The sequence below is a fragment of the Onychomys torridus genome, chromosome 2, assembly GCF_903995425.1.
Source record: "Onychomys torridus chromosome 2, mOncTor1.1, whole genome shotgun sequence".
Taxonomy (NCBI): Eukaryota; Metazoa; Chordata; class Mammalia; order Rodentia; family Cricetidae; genus Onychomys; species Onychomys torridus.
In genome coordinates, this window is record NC_050444.1 from 91,893,964 (window position 1) to 91,916,096 (window position 22,133).

At 37.5% G+C, this 22,133-nt stretch overlaps 1 protein-coding gene across 3 annotated transcripts in view; it reads left to right on the plus strand.

Annotated features, from left to right (window-relative positions):
- Frmd3 (FERM domain containing 3) overlaps positions 1 to 22,133 on the plus strand; it is a 220,515-nt gene that overhangs the window by 140,211 nt on the left and 58,171 nt on the right. For all 3 annotated transcript variants that reach the window (XM_036179147.1, XM_036179146.1, XM_036179145.1), the window contains exons 6-7: positions 5,258 to 5,381; positions 20,483 to 20,570. In XM_036179147.1, the coding sequence (XP_036035040.1) occupies positions 5,258 to 5,381; positions 20,483 to 20,570 (212 nt within the window). The remainder of the gene's footprint in view (positions 1 to 5,257; positions 5,382 to 20,482; positions 20,571 to 22,133) is intronic.

Sequence of the window (22,133 nt, forward strand, 5' to 3'; positions counted from 1 at the left end):
CATGTGCTTCCATTCGTTTGGCTATTTGTCCCTGTGCTTTTTGCAATCTTGGGCTCAACAATTCATGCTCTTACAGTCCCTCCTCTTTCTTGACAATTGGACACCTGGATCTCCACCTGGGGCCTGGCCGAGGATCTCTGCATCCACTTCCATCAGTTATTGGATGAGAGTTCCAGCACGACAGTTAGGGTGTTTGGCCATCTGATCACCAGACTAGGTCAGATCAGGCTTTCTCTTGACCACTGCCAGCAGTCTACAGAGGATGTATCACTGTGGATTTCTGGGGACCTCTCCAGCACTCTGCCTAGTCCTGTTCTCATGTGGTCTTCATTTATCATGGTCTGTTATTCCTGGGTTCTCCCTTTCTGTTCTTGATCCAGCTGGGATCTCCTGCTCCCCTAAGCTCTCTTTTCCTCAAACCTTGCCCTTCATTACTCCCACTGTCGTCCAGGTTGCTCATGTAGATCTCATCCATTTCTCTGTCATTGAGCAATCCCTGTGTCTTTCCTAGGGTCTCGTTTTCTAGGTAGCCTCCCTGGAGTTGTGTAGCAGTCTAATCATCTTTGTTTTACATCTAGTATCCTCCTATGAGCGAGTACATACCATGTTTGTCCTTCTGAGTCTGGGTTACCTCACTCAGGATGATTTTTTCTAGATCCATCCATTTGCCTGCAAACCTCATGATGTCATTGTTTTTCTCTGTTGAGTAGTACTCCATTGTGTATATGTACCATATTTTCTTTATCCATTCTTCAGTTGAAGGGCATCTAAGTTGTTTCCAGGTTCTGGCTATTACAAACAATGCTGATATGAACATAGCTGAGCAAATGCCCTTGTGCTATGATTGAGCATTCCTTAGGTATATGCCCAAGATTGCTACAGCTGGGTCTTGGGGGAGATGGATTCCCAGTTTTCTAAGGAAGTGCCAAAATCATAGAAGAAAAATTTCCTAACCTAAAGAAAGAAATGCCTAGAAAGATACAAGAAGCATATAGAACACTAAGTAGACTGGACAAGAAAAGAAAGTCTCCTAGGCACATAATAATCAAAACATTAAATGTGATGAACAAAGAAAGAATGTTAACATCTGCAAAGGGAAAAGACCAAGTAATGTATGAAGATAGAACTATTAGAATTAATCCTTACTGCTCAGTAGAGATTGTAAAAGCCAAAAGGGTCTATCTATAAATGCAACCCTACAGAAGGTGTTAGAAGGAAAACTTCAACCTGAAGGGGTTAAACACACCTAAGAAAACGTAAGAAATAGATAACAATAGAACCCCAAATCAAAAGGGGGAATACCATAACAACAAAATAATGGGAATCAACAAATGCTGCTCATTGATAACTCTCAAATCAATGGTCATAACTGCCCAATAAAAAAGACATAGACTAACAGAGAAGATTAGAAAACAGGATACATCCTTCTGCTGCATCTAGGAAATACAGCTCAACATTAAGGATGGACATCACCTCAAGTTAAATGGATAGAAAAAGGTATTCCAAGAAAATGGGCATGAGACAAGCCAGTGTAGCTGTTTTAATATCCAACAAAATAGACTTCAAACCAAAACTAATCAGAAGAGATAGAGAGGGATACTAATTTTCACCAAAGGAAAAAATCCCCCAACAGGATATTGCAGTACTTAACATCTATGCATCAAACACAAGGGCATCCAAGTTCATAAAAGAAATACTACTACCATTTAAATGACATATTGAGCCTCACACAGTGATAGTGAGTGACTTCAGTACCCCATTCTAATCAACAGACAGGTCATCTAGACAAAAACTAAACAGAGATATGCTATGTCATGAAACAATGGACCTAACAGATATTTATAGAACATTTCACTTAAACACAAAAGAATATACCTTCATATCAGAAATTCCTAGAATATTCTCCAAAACTGACCACGTACTTGAACACAAAGCAAGTCTCAACAGATACAAGAAAATTGGAATAACACCCTGCATCCTATCTGATCACCATGAATTGAGGTTGTATATCAACAACAACAGAAAGCTTACAAACTCGTGGAAAATGAACAGTGGACTCCTGGATATAAAATGAAGCAATAAAGGAAATCTGTAGAACTGAATAGAAACAAAACACAGCATACCCAAACTTATGAAGCAATGAAGGCACCACTAAGAGGCAACTTCATGGGACTAAGTACCAAAACAAACAAAAAGAGCAAAGAGCTCTCATAGTAGTAACTTAACAATGCACCTGAAAGTTCTACCACAAAAAGAAGAAATAACACTAAAAAGGGATAGATGGCAAGAAACACTCAAACTCAGGCTGAAATCAAACAGACAAAACAAAAAATAAAATAAAATAAAACAAAGAGTTAATTCTTTAAGAAAATAAATAAGTTTTGCAAATATTTAGCCAAGCTAACTGAAAGTCAGAAAGAAAGGATGCAAATTAATAAAATTAGAGATGAGAAGGGCACATAACAACAGACACAAAGGAAATCCAGAGAATCATAGAGACATACTTGAAAAAACTGTACTCCACCCAGTCAGAAAACTTAAAAGAAATGGGTGATTTTCTCTATATTTATCACCAACTAATGCTAAATCAAGATCAGGAAAGAAATATAAACAGAGCTGTAATACCTAATGAAGTAGAAGCAGTAATGAAAAATCTAACAACGCTACACACACAAACACACACACAAAGTCCAGGTTGTAGCACAGAATTCTGTCAGACATTCAAAGAAGAGTTAACCTCAATAATCCACAAATGATTCCACAAAATGGAAATACAAGGAACATTAGCTAATTCTTTTTAGAAGGTCACAGTTACCCTGATACCTAAAGCACACATAGACCCAACAAAGAAAGAGAATTTCAGACTAATTTCCTTTATGAACATAGATGTAAAAATACTCAATAAAATGTTGCAAAGCAAACCCAAGAACACATCCATCATGACCAAGTAGGCTTCATCCAATAGATACGGGGATCATTCAACATCTATAAATATAATGAAATATAAACAAAATGAAAGACCAAAATTGACCGTTCCATTAGAAGAAGAAAAGGCCCTTGATGAAATTCAACCCCCTTCATGATAAAAGTCCTGGAGAGATTAGGGATACAAGAGACATACCTCAAAATAATAAAGGCAGTACAGAAATCCCATAGTCAACATCAAATTAAACAAAGAGAAACTCATAGTATTTCCACTAAAGTCAAGAACAACATAAGATTGTCCAGTTTTTCCATAACCATGCAATATAGTACTTAAAATCTTAACTGGAGCAATAAGACAACTGATGGAGATCTAGGGGGTCCAAATAGGAAGGGAGGAAAGGTGAAATATTTTATCTGCAGATGATATGATAATATACATAAATGGACCCTAAAACTTCCACCAGGAAATGCCTCCGGCTGAAAATCACTTTCAGAAAACTAGTAAGATACAAAATTAACAAAAAAAATCAGTAGCTTTCCTATATACAAATGACAAATGGACTGAAAAAATAACCAGGGAAATAATATATTTCTCTATAGCATCAAAAATATAATATATCTTTGGGTAATCTAATCAAGCAAGTGAAATACACGTATGATAAAACAAACAAGCAAAAACCTTAAGACAAGATAGCTAAAACAATCCTGAACAATAAAAGAATCACTGGAGATCTCAACATCCTTCATCTCCAATTATACTACAGAGCTATAGTAATAAAAACAGCACAGACAAGATTTCCCTGACAGAGGTGGCTTTCATGATTCCCAAAGGAACAGCTCATTAAGGAGCTAAGCTTTTGTTCGTTCTTCCTGTCAATTAGTGAGCAAGAAATACTTTTAAAGAACGTGATCCTGAGCTGAGTGGTAGTGGTAGTGCATACTAATCCCAGCACTCAGGAGGCAGAGACAAGTAGATCTCTGTGAATTCAAGGCCAGCCTGCTCTATAGATCAAATTCCAGGACAGCCAGGGGAGGAGGGGTAAGAAAGAATGAAAAAGAAAGAAAGAATGAAAGAAAAGAAAAGAAAGACCTGATTTCTTGAATCTGACAGAAAGAAAGTACAGTATATATTTGAATGTATAGGCACAGGGAAGACCTTTAAACTAAATCTCTTCTCTACAGCAAATGGCATAGTTATTTGAATGAAGAGGTAACTTACAGAATATGAACAAATGTTTAATGGCTGTGTTACTAGCAGTATTAGTATCTACACTACACTAGAAACTGAAAAGAAAGAAACAAAAAGAAAAATAACCCAATCCTAAAGTGTGTCATGAAACAAAATACAGTTTGCAGAAGATGAGACACAAATGGCTGGTAATAATGTGTGATGAACCAGGTCTTGACTCTTGTTTTCAATTATGACTGAACTTTAGAGCCACTGGAGGTGGGGAGCTATTATCATTATTGGTTGGCGAAATATAAATTAAAAGTGCTTTGTGATGTCATCCTACTGTGATTGGAATGGCTAAGATTCAAAAGGAGTAATGAATGAAAATGCTGGGGAAATGGGAACACTTATTTATTCCTAGTGGGAGTGCAGACTGCTGCAGCCATTATATCAGGGTGGAAATTCCTCAAATAGCTGAAAAAGATCACAAAACCTTATATATATGTATGTATGTATGTATGTATGTATGTATGTATGTATGTATATACATATATATATAACATTAACATGTAATTTTGGAGGTATGCATTTTATGGTTTCTAAATTCAAGATATATATGTATATGTGTATATAATTTTTGTGTGAACACTCCAAATTTATTCTAGTAATTAAAAAATAGTATACAAAGTGTACTCACTATGTAGCACAACAGATCTCTTGAATGTATTTCTTCTACAGGATTGAAATTTTATATCCTTTGAATAGTTCTGGAGGGTGTAATTATTGATGATAATAGTGATTTTGCTATGAACATTGTAATGGCTACAGGTCCTACACATCTTTGGAAAATCTGAAACAATAAAATTATTCAGCACCCTAAATGTCAACAGTGCCCTAATGAAAAACAACAATGCTTTAAATTGTTTAGGACACAGAAAATGAGGCACAGAAAGAGTTAACAGGTACCCATACTCAAATAGTCAGAGGTGAACATGAATGTCTCTGGAAAATGAGACTGGTGTTCTCACCAGGAGTACAAATTCACTATATTGGGTAAGCTCAGTCTGTGTTCTTATTCTGGATAGTGGAAGACAGGGTATATGTGCCCTAAGTGTGCTGTTTTTAATTTCTCTCTTTTTTTCCATTTTTTGATGGTTACAGCTGAGTTTGGTGATTATTATCCTGATGAGCATCCTGAGAATTACATAAGTGAGTTTGAGATTTTCCCCAAGCAGTCCCAGAAGTTGGAAAGAAAAATCATGGAAATTCATAACAATGAACTCAGGTAATTTGAGTGAATATATGAAAATGAAAAAGCATTCTTACTTTATAGAAAATGAGAATCATATAAAGTCACACTATTTCAAATGTGAGCAGGCAGCTTCAGGTTGCAGAGAAACATTTCTGGGCCCAACAAAGGCTGATTTAGCATCTTAATTAGTGCAAGATTTTTCTAAGATAGTACTTATGAGTGATCGGATGTGAAAAAAGTGTGTATTTTCTTATGCAAATATATTTCTAGCCTTTCTGAGTTTCTAAAAATATATCTGAGGTTAATAAACCATCTTTGCCTATTTGAATCTTGCTTTTTCCTTTCCCATGGTCCTTGCTAGAAGTAGACTTTAAGTAGAATTGAATTCATTGAAAAGGCTACATTTTCTTAATTGATTTCAAAATGATGAGATTTAGTGTATGTTATTCCTTTGCTTGTCTCTAATGCTTAGGATGATAACTTTAGAGTGATACTTTCAGAGAACGAAATTAAATAGAATGTCACTGAGTACAAGACACCATGCTATTGTACACATTAAACACACTGACTCAATTAATCTTCACAACAATATAGGAAGGAAATACTATGGTTTTTTTCTCCATTATGTAAGTAGGAATTGGGCCCAGAGAGGGTAAGCAACTTGTACATTTCTGGAATTTGAATTCAAGCATAAGTAAATGGAGCAAAATGAAGCATGCTTAGGAATCATTGCCCACTTGTAATTCAGGTATCTTAGGTGTGCTAGTCTGCAATTAGTTGGAATTTAGATCCTGTGCAAATCACAGAAAAATAACGTGACAATAGCATGGATAGGCAGTGCTATGATAATTATGATGAAGAACTAGATACTGGTTTTTCTCTCCTCCCATTGTATGGGCCTCTATTAATCAAGAAAGCAGTGCCTGTGGTACTCTTGTTTTTTCATTCTCACAATACGTGTGTGATTACTGAAGGTGCCAGCATGTTTCGGGTTAGAAAATATAGCTTTTGTTTTCAGAATTCTTAGACATCACAGCATTGTGCCTATTTCAGAAAATAATACACAATTTCTATGGCTTGCCTTAAAGAATTTTTTCTTAAAGAAAATGTGTTGGGGGGTTGGGGATTTAGCTCAGTGGTAGAGTGCTTGCCTAGCAAGTGCAAGACTCTGAGTTCGATCCTCAGCTCCAAAAATTAATTAATTAATTAATAAAATTAAAAAATAATAAAATAATAAAAAAGAAAATGTGTTAGAAATATATACATAATATTCACTATTCTTTCTATATTTTGGAAATAAATTTACTATATAGAACAATGACTCTAGTATTCCAGTTGATGGAACTGTGGTATACAGAATTATTCTTCTTAGGAATCAAATGATGAAAGTTATTAGATGAGGAAGTTGCATTCATTGCATGGATTGTTAGAAAAGGTAGCTCTTCTGTGGCTAGAAGTTGCAAGACTTTAAACTCTTGGTGAATACTGTAATGACAAACATTTATTGAGTATTTCCAGGATGCCAAAATATAATGCAAAGAGGATTCTGAACACTGTTCTGCCATATCCTTTCAAATTTTAAGAAGCAGGCACTGTTTGTGTGCCCATGAAGGTCAAGGAAGGTAGATCTTGAAGAGAACGAACAATGTTTCCTGTTAGTTAACATTGATGTCAGAACATGATCCCTTAGTTACCTAACACTAATGCTCACATTACTCCTGCATTGGGCAGTACTAGGAAGCAAGTAGTTATTCACGTGTTACAGTAGGAAGGCCTGAGTAAGGGTCAGGACCAAAAGGCCACAGATACCAACTGTGGTTGTTTGAATGGGAGTGTCCCTCATAGGCTTGTAGATTTGAAGAAATGAGTCCTAGTTGGTGACACTATTTGGGAATGTTTAAGAAGTATGTTCTTGAAGAAAGTATCTAACTGGGGGTGGGCTTTGAGAATTTAAAACATTAGTGTTGCTTCCATTTCCTCCCCCCCATCTCTCTCTGCTTCCTGTTTGTGTATTAAGAAGTGACCTCTCAGCTTACTGCTCCATTTGCCTTGTCTACAGGCTACCACACTTCACTAATATGGTGATGGTGAACTCTTACTCTTCTGGAAACATCAGCCCAAATAGATGCTTTCTTCTATAAGTTACCTCAGTCAAAATGTCTTACCACAGCAGTAGAAAGATAAGTAAAAGATCAACCTGTAATGCTGTGCCCAGAAAAACTGCAAGAGTTGAAGGAGAAAGGAAAAATTTCCATGATATAAATGGAATAAAAGGATTCATGTCCAACAAACCATCCCATAGAGAATGCTGGAAACAAAACTTCAAACTAAACACAGGAAAAAACATAAGCAAGAAACTATAGAAAGAAGACAAATGGAACTGTAATTATGGAAACACAAAAATAGGACTAAAATTTTAGCCATCAGAAAAATGATGGTCATCAACACTTACTTTTCAATAATAATTTTAAATACTTGTGATCACAACTTTCCAATCAAAGACACAGGTTAATGGTATGAATTAAGAAACTAAATCAAAATCCATCTTAAAGTGAAAGGATGGGAAAGAGATTCAAAGAAAATGAGACCAGAAAACAAGCAGGTGTCAATATCCTATTATCAAAGAAATTGATTTTACCTGACAGGTGTTATGAAGGTGGAAATCAGAAAAATAGGGGGTTTAACTGGGGTTGGCTTAGGGAGGACAATGCAAAGGGAGGAGGAAAGTGAAGGGATACATAACACTAAAGATGTTTGGAAAAAGTCTTAGGACATAATTTTATTTACCTGAAATTATATGCTCTATAAATATTTCTATAGATAGATAGATAATAGATATAGATATATGATAGAAAGATAGATAGATTATAGAGATAGATAGATAGATAGATAGATAGATAGATAGATAGATAGATAATAGAGTTTAAATGGAGTTAGGCCATTAGGGTGATGTTACTACCCACAAGACTCATAGACTATCTACCAAAAGCTGTTATAATAGTCATGAGAAACCTTCTATCCAGTTATTTATCAGGAGAGTCCAAGAGACCTCTAAGACAATATAGGCTATTTTACTTGCCCCTGATTGCATCCCAGATTTTGAAGGTAAATCACTAGTGCTGAAGAAATCATACTCTGAACACAGGACTTAGCATATCAAGATGCAAGTGACCTGCCAGTCTCGTCCCTGAAGACTAGCTTTTGTAGAACTAAAAAAGTATTAGGCAAGGAGCTGTCAAGGGAGAAAATAAATCAATAGTCCTACCCAGCTGCAATGCCTATGAACCACAATTGCAGGCATGGCAAGATATACTCAGAGTTGCAATAGTCACACCTAACAGCTGTCTAATTGGACGTGAGTCCAGTTCTGGTAATATAAGTCTTACCCTGTCTGTCAAGACAATGGAAACTAGAAGAGAACTTGCACTGCCCTTTTCCTAAACCAGTATAATTTTTAACAGCAGGAGAAATACTTAGAACCACAGAGTGTAGCTCTCATCCCTCATCAAAGAAGATTCCTTTGTAACAAATGAGACCATTACAGAAAGATGCAATAATCAAAATGCAGAGAACAACTGACCATGGTGTACCCAGGCCCAATTGATACATTTACAAGCCAACCCCTAAGCATTTGGCTGAGAGACTATCACAGTAGGTGGGCAAAGAAAAAGAATTGTAGGAGTCAGAAGACCGGGACATTTACTTTGAGTTTATGTCTGTTATATCAGACAGGGAAGTTGCACTCATGAAGTCAAAACAACACAGTAGCCTTAACAATATGCAAACAGTGACGTCACTATTTGATATGTAGGTGGTGTGTTTGGCTGGTTTTTTGTCAACTTGACTCAAGGTGGAGTCACTGGAGAGGAGGGAGCCTCAATTGAGAAAATGCCTCAATAAGATTAGGCAGGCCTGTAAGACATTTTCTTAATTAGTGATTCATATGGGGAAGGGCCCAGCCCATTGTGGGTCAGCCACATCTGTACAGGTAGTCCTGGATTCTATAAGAGAGCAGGCTGACCAAGACAGTAGGCAGCACTCCTCCATGGCCTCTGCATCATCAGCTCCTACCTCTGAGTTCCTGTGTATATTCAGTTCCTGTCCTGGCATCCTTCAATGATGAACTACAATGTGGAAGTAAAAGCCAAATAAACCCTTTGCTCCCCAACCTGCTTTTATTCATAGTGTTTGATCCCAGCAATAGAAGCCCTAACAAAGACAAGTAGCAAAAATTTCATAAGGCCCCACTACTAGATGAAGAGCTACAGGTAATTAATGACTGATAAAAAAGGAAGAATCAGCCTTTACCGGGGTAAGGCCTCTAATTGGTTAACTAATACCACATGATTGATTAGTCCTAAAAACATAAACATATGTGTAACATTACATGAACTTAGTGCTTATAGTTATGAGTTTGTAAGCCTATATACCTGTAACAAGAAAAATTAAAGAATAAAAGAAAAATGTCAGGTGGTGGCGGGTCACACCTTTAATCCCAGCACTGGGGAGGCAGAGGCAGGCAGAAATCTGTGAGTTCAAGGCCAGTCTGGTCTACAGAGTGAGTTCTAGGAAAGCCAGGGCTATGTAGTGAAATCCTCTCTCCAAAAAGGAAAAAAGAAAAGAGAAGAAAAAAGTAATTAAGAGACATAATACAGTATCAATCAGAAATGACAATGTAGGATACTTCTTTATAATCAAGGGAATAATTAATCAAATTAATCAAGAGGACATTACAACCCAAATATATATGTACTAAACTCGGGTGCCAGATTTAAAAAAAGCATACTACTAAAATTAAAGGCACCCATTAACTCCAATTCAATAATAGTGGGTTATTTTGGTTCCCCATTCTCTCCAATAGACAAATCATCGAGAAAAAAAAAACTAAAAGAAACATTGAATTAAATGACATCATATATCAAATGGACCTAAGCAGGATCTACAGAACTTGCTCTCAAATACCAAAGAGTGTAGAGTCTGCTCAGTAGTTTACAGAAGATCCTCCATAGTTGACCACATATTGGGATGAAATACAAATCGTGTTTTTACATACAATGAAATGCTCTTTTCAGCAATAACTGAAACAGTGGTTGTTAGATGAATGTGAGAGTTTTCTTCACATTTTTTGAGATTAATACACATATAATTACATCGTTCTCCCCCTTCCCTTTCCTCCCTCCAAGCTTCCTATATACCTTGCTCTCCTTAAAATCCATAGCTTCTTTTTATTTAGTTGTTGTTACATATATGTGTGTATTTGCATGTTTTATGGGGGGTCCCTACAAACTCTACAACCAACAGGGAAATAATCCTGGTGAAATAAAAATGAAACTCAGCTCAGCCAAACTTAGATGGTGCTGGGCCAAACTTCTGGAGTCTGGCACCAGGTGGTTTATTTTAGCTACATTTAAGCAAAGCACAGGGTTTTTTGTTTTGTTTTGTTTTGTTTTGTTTCTCCTTTTTTATTTATTATATTTGTGTTTTAATTTTACATATTAGCCATGGGTTCCCCTGTCCTCCCCCCTCCCGCCTCCGTCCCTACCTTCCCCCCCCAGTCCCTCCCCTCCATTCCCATCTCCTCCAGGGCCAAGACTCCCCTGGGGATACAATTCAACCTGGTAGATTCATTACACGCAGGTCCAGTCCCCTCCCTCCAGGCTGAGCAAAGTGTCCCTATGTAAGCCCAAGGTTCCAAACAGCGAGCTCATGCACTACGGATAGGTCCAGGTCCCACTGCCTGGGTGCCTCCCAAACAGTTTAAGCTATTCAATTATCTCACTTGTCCAGAGGGCCTGATCCAGCTAGGGGCTCCACAGCTTTTGGTTCATAATTCATGTGTTTCCATTAGTTTGGATATTTGTCCCTGTGTTTTTCCAATCTTGGTCTCAACAATTCACACTCTTACAGTCCCTCCTCTTTCTCAACAATTGGACGCCTGGAGCTCTACCTGGGGCCTGGCGGAGGATCTCTGCATCCACGTCCATCAGTTATTGGATGAGAGTTCCAAGACGACAGTTAGGGTGTTTGGCCATCTGATCACCAGACTAGGTGAGATCAGGCTTTCTCTCTACCATGCTAGTAGTCTACAGAGGATGTATCATTGTGGATTTCTGGGGACCTCTCTAGCACTTTGCTTCTTCCTGTTCTCATGTGGTCTTCATTTATCATGGTCTGTTATTCCTTGTTCTCCCTTTCTGTTCTTGATCCAGCTGGGATCTCCTGCTCCCCTAAGCTCTCTTTTCCTCAAACCTTGCCCTTCATTACTCCCACTGTCATCCAGGTTGCTCATGTAGATCTCATCCATTTCTCTGTCATTGAGTGATCCCTGTGTCTTTCCTAGGGTCCCATTTTCTAGGTAGCCTCCCTGGAGTTGTGTAGCAGTCTAGTCATCTTTGATCTACATCTAGTATCCCATTATGAGTGAGTACATACCATGTTTGTCTTTTTGAGTCTGGGTTACCTCACTCAGGATGATTTTTTTCTAGATCTATCTATTTGCCTGCAAACCTCATGATGTCATTGTTTTTCTCTGCTGAGTAGTACTCCATTGTGTATATTCCACATTTTGTTTATCCATTCTTCAGTTGAAGGGCATCTATGTTATTTCCAGGTTCTGGCTATTACAAACAATGCTGATATGAACATAGCTGAGCAAATGTCCTTGCGGTATGATTGAGCATTCCTTGGGTATATGCTCAAGAGTGCTATAGCTGGGTCTTGTGGAGATGGACTCCCAATTTTCTAAAGAAGTGCCATATTGATTTCCAAAGTTAAAAGTAAGAGAGATCAACAACTTAAATAAATCTATAACAAGTAGGAAGTTGAAACAATAATAAAAAGATCTCAGACTAAAACAAGACCAGCCCCGGATGGATGCACACCAGATTTCTACAAGACTTGCCAAAAATATCTATAACCAATATTTCTTACATTATTAAAAATCTTAAAATAGAAAGAATAATTCAAAAATCCTCCTTTGAAGCAAGTATTACTCTAATACCAAAACAAGGTAAAGACACAACAAACATAAGGAAAACTACAGTCCAGTACTCCTGGTGAACATACATGTGCAAAAATCCTCAATAAAATCCTATTTTTATGAATAAAAGCAGTATTCATTTTACAAGATCATGAACCATGATCAAGTTGGCTTTATCCCAGAGATACAGGGATAGTACAACAGGTGTAAAAAGTAAATGTAATAAATCACATAAATAAACTTAAAGACAAAAATCATAGAATCATCTCAAGAGATGCCAAAAAAGCCTTTGACAAGATCCCAAATGCCTTCATGATAAAAAATCTTAGACAAAGTCAGACTGAGAGAACATATTTCAATACACTAGATGCTGTCTATGACAAATCCACATGCATCTTCATCAAACATTATTCTTTTAAAAAAAGAGAGCATATGAAATTTGGAGGGAAAATAGAACCAGGAATTAGAAGTGGTGGAAGATTTGATTTCATCAAAATGTATTTTATGTGTTATGGATTTATCAAACAATTAAAATGAGAATTAAAATATTTTTCAACCACAAGCAAGACAGGAACATCTACTACCCCACTGTTTTTTGGTATAGTCCCTGATGCACTAGCTAAAGCAGCAAGACATAAAAAGGGAAATTAAAATAGAGGTAGAAAAGAAGAAACCAAAGTATCCCTATCTGCAGAAGATAGGATTTATATAAGGCTAAACAACTCTGAAGATAAAGGTCAATACTGGAGTGATTAAAATTCCATATTTCAAACTGTGTCACACAACTACAGTAATATAAAAAGTACCATACTAAGCATGATAATAACAAGTACACACCCAAACAGATGTTTAGATCAGTGGAACAAAACAGAAGACCCAAACATGAATGAATGTAATTATAGCCATCTATAGACATATGACAAAGATGCCAGAAATATGCATTGGAAAAAGACAGTGTACTGGTGCAAGTTTTTCACTCATAGAATCATGAGATTAAACCCATTATGTATCAGCCTATGCGAAAATAATGTTCAAATGGCTGAAAGACCTCAATGTGAAGCACTGAAACTGCAAGTCAAAAGACAGTACTTTATAGTGTCATGACTGCCTCGACCAGCAAGGAAGATGCAACACCAAGCTCTTCTTTCAGCTGTTTACTCAGGAACCTTGAACAATCTTCTGACCCTGGGGAAGGCCCGCCCACGACCTAAATAGTCCCTGGGTGGTCAACCCCAGCCTGCCACGTGGGCACTGCGGATAGGTCCAGGTTCACGGAAGCAAGCCAGATCCTAGGACCAAGGCAAATATGGAGTTGTTTACTCCCGAGAGCACTCACCATCGGGAAGGTGGGGGCGGAAGCCGGCGCCATCTTATGGGTGCGGCTGTGCGCAGCACTCTCCATTATAGGACATAGGTGTAAGAAAGAACTTTATTAGTGGGAATCAACTAGCTTGTGAATTAAGGCCCACAATTGATAGAAGAGACATCATAAAACTAAAAAGTTTCTATAGGTGTAGTTGGAGAGCTTCTCTCCAGCCCCCACCAAGCCCTATCAGTCCAACAACCCCTTTTATAAAATAAACACACAGACATTCATATTATTTAAACTGCTTGGCCATTAGCTCAGGCCTACCATTGTCTAGCTCTTAATCTTATATTTAGCCCATTTCTATTAATCTATACTTTGCCACGTGGCTTGTGGCTTACAGGTAAGCTCTCCAACTACATATAGGGGAAAGAAGAAGCCGTGGAGCTCAGTTCAGATGGAATTCACTCCTGGTACTGTAAACTATCAATGGCTGGTGAGAGCATGGAACCTAGAGCAGAACCCACCACTGCCACTTTCCTAAACCAGTATAATTTTTAACTATATTCTAAACAGGTATTCTTATACCCACAGATCAATGTAGCTCTTAGCCTTCATGAAGAAGCTTCTCTTTGCAGCAGATGAAGATGATCACATAAAACCACAACTAGTCAAAATGAAGAAAACAACTGACCATGGTGTGTCCTGCCCCAATCTATACATCTATAACACGACCCCTAAATGTTCAGTTCAAAGATCATCACAAAGAGGGACTGGGAAGATTGAAAGAGTCAGAAGACCAGGACTTCTGCTGTGTCATTTTTCTGTGCTACTGCTTTCTCAAAGCCTTAGTCCTGTATGGCCTCAGTTTGCCTTCATTCTCTTCTCATACCAGATCTCTGCTCATATTTGTCATGTTGTATCTAGTATTGGCCATGCGAATAGGCGATTTCAATATATACCATCTATCTCTAAGTCAAAGATTAGAATTCACAGGCTGGAGACTTTCTTTCCCAGTTCAGATACTTAAAGATATGCCACATTGATATCCTCTAACTCTAAATAAACAAATGAAATAAACATCAAAATACTATTTTTATTTCTTCTGAGATCTAAAGACAGATGGATGAATTAAAATCTACCATGTCATATGAAGCAGAAACTCATATCTGTTGCTGTTGTTGCTTTTATTATTTTCATAATCCTCAAAAAATGAGGAATGGTAGAAGAGGAGTATGCCACAAATATTAATAAGATCAAATAGCCAAACCTCTAATCTGCTGGACAACTGAATGATATTACTCTGAGATACCACAAATGCCATCCAGGGCAAGGTACTTCTTGCCTGTGATGAGTTGAAGCAATGTAGGATGACTAAAGTCCTAACCAAGTTGCAGCAAAGTCTAACTCAAATGGATAATCCCGCTGCCCAGAATGAGAATGTTTTATTGGTCTTCTCCCCCTGAATTTAATTCTGGAGTTTCTATATTCAAATGGATCAGGCAGCACCAAACCCATCCCTTTCTCTGCTTGGACTTTATAATCAGTTCAGATATGGCCAGCAACAGTCAATAACTCATTATAAATTAGTGGTGATTAATAACCATTTATCTTGGGAGCTGTATGTTTTATATTGTACGTAAAGGCATACTCAAAGAAGACAATATGAGGAAGACTGTTGAAGACCAATATGAGAAAGACTATTCCTTGTTAGTTAAAGTAGTCAGGACATGCAACATAGAACAGAAAAATATAGCTAAATACATAATTATCCAACCTCAGCAAATTTAATAGAATCTTCAGAGAATTATATATTACAATTACTGTCTCTTAAAAACAAAATGCATCTAATCTCTGGACCTTTTTTTTTTCAATGTCTCATTAGAGAAGCTTCATCTTGCAGAAGATGTTTATTTTCTGTTGTTGCATTCAAAGTTTTTCCAGAAACTAAGGTTCAGTGGGAGACTACAGGAATGGAATTTAATTACTGTGAAAGCAAATTATTAAATGAGTTGTTCCTCAGTAATTTGAGGGTCTCATGTCCTCAGTATTTTTAATTCCTGCCTTAGCTGCTATGGCACTATCCTCTTGCCTTCTCTGACATTTGCAATGATTCCTTCTTTGTGTATAAATTTGTCAACTAATTCATTCAGACGCTTAGCTAGCAGAAATTTGCAGACGAACCTAAGCAAGCAACACTGACATGAGGATTTATATTTTCAAGATGAGCTTATGCTTTACTGTGTCTAACTGACACTTCCCTTCAGTAGATTTTGTTTTCAGTCATGTTCAGGGGTAATAAGGGAGCAAATGCTAAATCTAATGGAAAGAAAAAGGAAACAATTAAGTCTAAACCTCAGATGAAACCTCAAAAGACCCTAAATAATCAAAACAACTGAGCAACCTGAACAAAGCTGAGGACATTTCACTACCTGACTGAAGAACATACAATCAGACTGTAGTTAATCAAAACATCATGATACTGGCATAAAGTAGATACAAAAGCAATGAACGAAAACAGGAAGCCCAAAAATAATTTGATGCACTTACAGCAGTGATGTGCAGCAAATAGCCCAAAACACATGGTAGTTGGGAAAAGCAATTATTATCACACAAAAGAATAAAACTAGATCCACACATTTCACTATTGTCCTAGTTAGGATTTCTGTTGCTTTGGTGAAACACCATGATCAAGGGTAAGTTGAGGAGGAAAGAGTTATTTTTGCATATGCTTCAAATGAAGCCAGGACAGGGACTGAAATAGAGCAGAACCTAGAGACAGGAGCTGATGCAGAGGCCATGGAGGAGTGCTTACTTACTTACTGGCTTGTGTTCTGTGGCTCGTTCAGCCTGTTTTCTTATAGAACCCAGGATCACAAGCACAACTACAATGGACTGAACCCTCCCACATCAATCACTAATTTGAAAAATATACATACCCCACAGGCTTACCTACAGCCTAATCCTACAGAGGTTTTTTTGTCTCATTTAAGTCTCCCTCCTCTCTGATGACAAGAACTTATATCAAGTTGGTATAAAACTAGCCAGGATAACTATATAAAGGTCAACTCAAAATTGATTAGATTTAAACTTAAGACCTGTTACTAAGACACATATGAATTTCAATACTTTAATTTCATTTTCACTTTTCTCCCTTAAACTTATAGAACATTCAGTACTTACTAATGTGTTTTAGGTTCTCTTGCTCTTTATACTTGTGGTATTAAACCATTTTCTGTATATCTTTGTATTTCATTTATTTATTCATTTATCTATCTATGTATCTATCTATCTATCTATCTATTTATTTGGTTTTTTGAGACAGAGTTTCTCTGTGTAGCTTTGTGCCTTTCCTGGGACTCACTTGGTAGCCCAGGCTGGCCTTGAACTCACAGAGATCCACCTGGCTCATTTATTTATTTTATGGTTGTACAGTATTACATCTTCTATCTATTCTACTGCTAGTAGATGTGCATTTACAGTGCTTTCTGTATTTTGATACTACAAAAACCACTACTGTGAAACTTTTATATGTTTCTTGGTATAACAATTATGATTATGCTGAATGGGTAACTATGAGCAGAATTACTCTAAGTTCTCATAAACAAAGTAAGTATTAGCAGAGAGTGCCGAAGTTTTCCTTTCCATATTAATTATACTAACTTGCTTTTCCTTGTCAGCACAGGATGCTTGTTTTTGTTGTGCACCCTCACTGTTGCTAGTTTTTGTCAGTCTTTTTAGTTTTATCACACCCAGATATGTTGAGTCTTTTGTATTTCCAAGTTATGTTCTGTTTATTGTGAAGAGGTTGAACCTATTTCCACATAGTTGACTGTTTATACTGCCTACCTGTTAAGCATATGTTAAGACTTTTGTCCATTTTTCTTAGTTATTAGTATTTTCTAAATGTTGCTTGTTGATTGTTGGGAGTTCAAAAAGTAGTCTAGATACTATGACTTTCTTGGTTGCCCTCGTTGCTGATGTTATTTCTTTCATGCTACCTTTTGTCTTTTTACACCCTGGATAACAATCTCTGATTAGCAGAGATCCGTGAGTTTAACTGAAAGTCCCCTGGAGTTGGGCAGCCCTGGAACTCTGCTGTCACCTGGTATTAAGTTTGGTAATTAAAACTTAAATATCCATGAGACATGGTCACATAAATATCACATAGGTAAGGGAAAATTCGTCACCTTCCATCTTCGTCTATTCCTTTCTGTTGTTATCACAAACACTAGAGGCTGGAAATAGATTTGTTTAGCTCCTACTGTTATAGATTCAAGAATACAACATGATCATCTGTTTAGCTCTGGCTGTATTGCAACATTACAGATGGCAGGATGGTGAGCGCATGTTTGGAAGTACAAAATACCATAGCAAGAGGCAAGCCATTCAGGAGCTAAGTTTACTTTATCTGAATCACTCCATCTCTGTGTCTCTGTCTCTCTGTCTCTCTCTCTCTCTCTCTCTCTCTCTCTCTCTCTCTCTCTCTCTCTCTCTCTCTCTCTCTGTGTGTGTGTGTGTGTGTGTGTGTGTGTGTGTGTGTGTGAATACAGATGCATGCTTGTAGGGTGGCATAGAGTGGAGCAGAGAACCTCGGGTGTCTCTACTTGCCTTCCACCTTATTTTAGGCAGAGTCTTGTTTTTCACTGTTATGTACACCATGCTATCTGGCCTGTGAGATTTTCTGGGGATTCTGTTGTCTCCACCTCCTACATTGCAATAGGTGCACCCTATCGTGTCAGTCTTTCACATGGGTTCTGTAAAAGACACATCATTCTTGCACAACAGCACTTTATACACTGAGCCATCTTCCCAGCCCTTGTATTGTTCTATTTATAATACCTCTCTCTCACATCTTAACTGGGATGTCATGAGAACTGCAATCATGCTTTTGAGGGTAACATCCCTACTGACTTTTGCACTTGGTCACAAAAATCTAAAAAAGCCCATCTCTCAACTTATCATTCTAAGGAACAAGCATATAGCATATGAAAGTGTAAAGGGTGAACCGAACTGTAACCTTTGTTACATGGACTAGAAAAAGAAAAATGGACCTTAAAGACAATTTAAATTTTACAAAAGAATAATGTATGGCTTTTAAAATGTATTAGTAGGAGATACAGAGATGGCTCAGTCATGATTAAGAGCATTTGCTGCTCTTCTAGAGGATCCAGGTTAAATTTTCAACACCCACATGGCAGCTCACAACCATCTGTAACTCCAGTTCCACAGTGTCTAATACCCCCTGCTGGCCTCCCGGAGCACCAGGCATGTATATGGTACACAGACGTACATGCAAGCAAAACCCTCATGCATATAAAATTAATAATTTTTAAATTAAAAATAAAATAAAAATGCACCGACCATTTCATCATCAGGAAAGTGGCCATCACTATAAACCAGATGAGTTCTTTTTTTTATTTCATAATTTTTCATGTAATTCATTTAACTTTATTTTATGTGCATTAGTGTGAAGGTGTCAGATCCCCTGGAACTGGAGTTACAGACAGTTGTGAGCTACCACATGGGTGCTGGGAATTGAACCCTGGACCTCTGGAAGAGCAGTTAGTGCTCCCAACCTCTGAGCCATCTCTCCAGCCCCCTAGCAGAAGAGTTCTAACCAGTCTGGTAGAATGAGAGCTTTTCAACTAAGACAAAAGTATGAGTCCATGCAGAGGCACTGTCCTGAAACTTTAGGAGGCAAAGAGACACATTGGTTTTCATATTGGTGCTCCGTGAATTCTGTCCAAGTTACTAAGGCTGAAGTTTTGCGTTGAAGGCTGTCAGAATGGATCGTTTTCAGTAATATTTGGGATAGCACAACTTCATTGGCTTTGTCCTAAAGCAAGTATGAGTGTGTGTGTTAGAGAGACAGAGACAGAGATATCAAGGAAAGAGAGAGTGAACTGATTATGACGAGGATGCTCTGCAGATACACTGAAGCAAAACTTCCATGCAGTAAGAATAAAGGAAGGACTGAAATGCTTCAGGGAGGAAGCACATGGACAGCATTTTAAGTTACAGTAACAACGAGTCTTTTTTAGTATTCTGAGGGATTGAGTGACAATCCTTCTATATGTAGAACTTTGGTTTCAGTTAGATTTAATGGTACAATATAATTTTGTAATTAGAATATAAAATGTTTTTCCTGTTTTTCCATAGTATACACTCCTTGACTGGGAATGGTTTGGATTCTCTGTGGTACATGTGAGATGCCCTTGTTAGTCAAAGCTGGATCTTTGAAATATTACATAATCTCAATGTACAAGTCAGTTCTTCCTGACACTGTATATGCTAACCCCCTTTTGCCCACAGCTTGTTCATCAACATAGAGGACAATTCTAGAAGTAATATTTGAGACTTCCTCTCATGATCCGGGGCTTTGTGTAGAATTACTTATAAGTGTTTTTATACCAAGAAGGTTCTGTTTAGGATTGTTGTTGGGGGAATAAGATTGCCCTCTTTCTGGTCTAAAGAAGAAGTACCATCATCCCAGATAATCTTTTAAAAATACGTAGTAAAGAAGAGATCTTGAGTTTTCTTTTGTATTAGATTTAATTTGTGGGGACATCCTTACTGGTAACTTGATAATATTTATTAACTGTATACTCACTGTGCTGGTAATATGCGGCAGTGTATTTTTGTACAATTAGTTACAAAATGTGACATTCATAAAGGGTTCTGCATGGTGAGAAATACTGAAGCATGTACCTATTCTTATTGACATAAGGATCTTTATATTAAACAGAAAATATTTGATTGATTAAAGGGACTACTTATATTTGTTGATTGCATTTTATTTGAATTCTCTAATGATTTTTTTGTATGTGTGTGTATATGTCATTTTAGAGGTCAGAGCCCAGCAATTGCTGAATTCAACCTACTCCTGAAAGCTCATACATTGGAGACTTACGGGGTAGATCCTCACCCATGCAAGGTAACTGCTTCAAGCAGGTCACTATATAATCATCATTTTGCCCAAAATAAAATTATTGTCATGTAGGCCTCGCAGAATACCCTTAGATTTGTACAGCCTTATCATAACAATCATTTGGAAGACATAAGTAGACTATGATCACATGTTTTGAATGTGACTGGGGTCTGTGCCAGAGACCTGGAGATGCTCACTAATTATATTGGAGTAGCCAAATTTTCCTAAATTTATATATATATATATACACATGTATGCATTTATTTATCTAATGATGATTTCCCTCAGAAAATGAGAATATTCAAACAAGTTTCCTTTCAAGGTCTTTACCAACAAAATTGTAGTCTTGGGGCCACCCTTTACAGACTTTCTTTCAAGCCCATATCTCTTCCTCTTTGATGCCTATGTACCCACAGAATCACTCTGTACCATAGGCCCCAGTGTCTAGGCTAGAACTGGGGTAGGCAAATTTTATTATAATTCTTGTCTCCCATTCCTGACTATCCTGACTTAACTTAGTACTGCAGCAACCTGCACACAGAAGCTTCACCCACCTTCATTCCCTGGGAACTTTGCCACTTGGCACAGACCCACAGTACTCCTCGTTCATTCCTACTGTCTTTCAGCCCTCAGTAAGGGAATGCTTTATGGATGTTCCATTGGGACTGGGCTCTACAACTCTGCATTTTGATTGAATGTGGTTTTCTATAATAGTTAGTCCCCATCTGTTTAAAACAGAAGTTTACTTGATAGTAAGTGAAGGATACACTTCTCTGTGGGTATAAAGACAGTTCTTTAGGAATTGTTGTTAGAGATTATGCTAGTTTAGAAAATTAGTAGTTATAAATTCTCCTCCAATAATCATGACTTCATTAGCACTGAGTAGTTAGCTAGATTTACAGGATGAAGCACGGTCTCCCTCTTGTTGTGCATGATTTTAGTCCCATTAGAGAGTTCTTGGTTGTTGCCAAGATATGCCTGCCACTGCTGCACCCTTAGGGTTATCATGCCTTGCTGGCCATTGATGTGCTTCATAGGCATTATGGCTGGGTAGGACTGTTGGTTCTCTCACTCCTTTGGAAGCTTGCATGGAATCTTCTGGTACCATGCATACCCATAGTGAGGGTTTAATGACCAGCTCCAGCTCAGAGGTCTCTGGGCCCTGTTTCTGAAGTGCATGGTGTCTTCAGCAATAGGATCCTACCTTCCACCACTATGGTGTTACCAAGAACAAAGCAATAAGCTGTATGTGTGGGGAGTCTCTTGGAAGGCTCTGACCAACAAATTAGTGTAACTTATGTTACAGCCATGAAAAAGAAATTATGTTAATTTTTCAACATAGTCTTCAAAAATGGAGAAAGTGGAAGAGAAAGAATAGAAACAGTTTAAGTAACATTAAGTGAGAATATTTTTGGATCTTGTTCTTTTTCTCATTATTTGGTAACATTTTCCACAAGGATGGAACATAAACAACTTTTATCAGAATTGCCTATGCTCTATCTCAGAGTTACACACTGTTTCACTGTGTTTCTATCTTTGTCTATATCTCTTTCTCATGTGTGTGATACA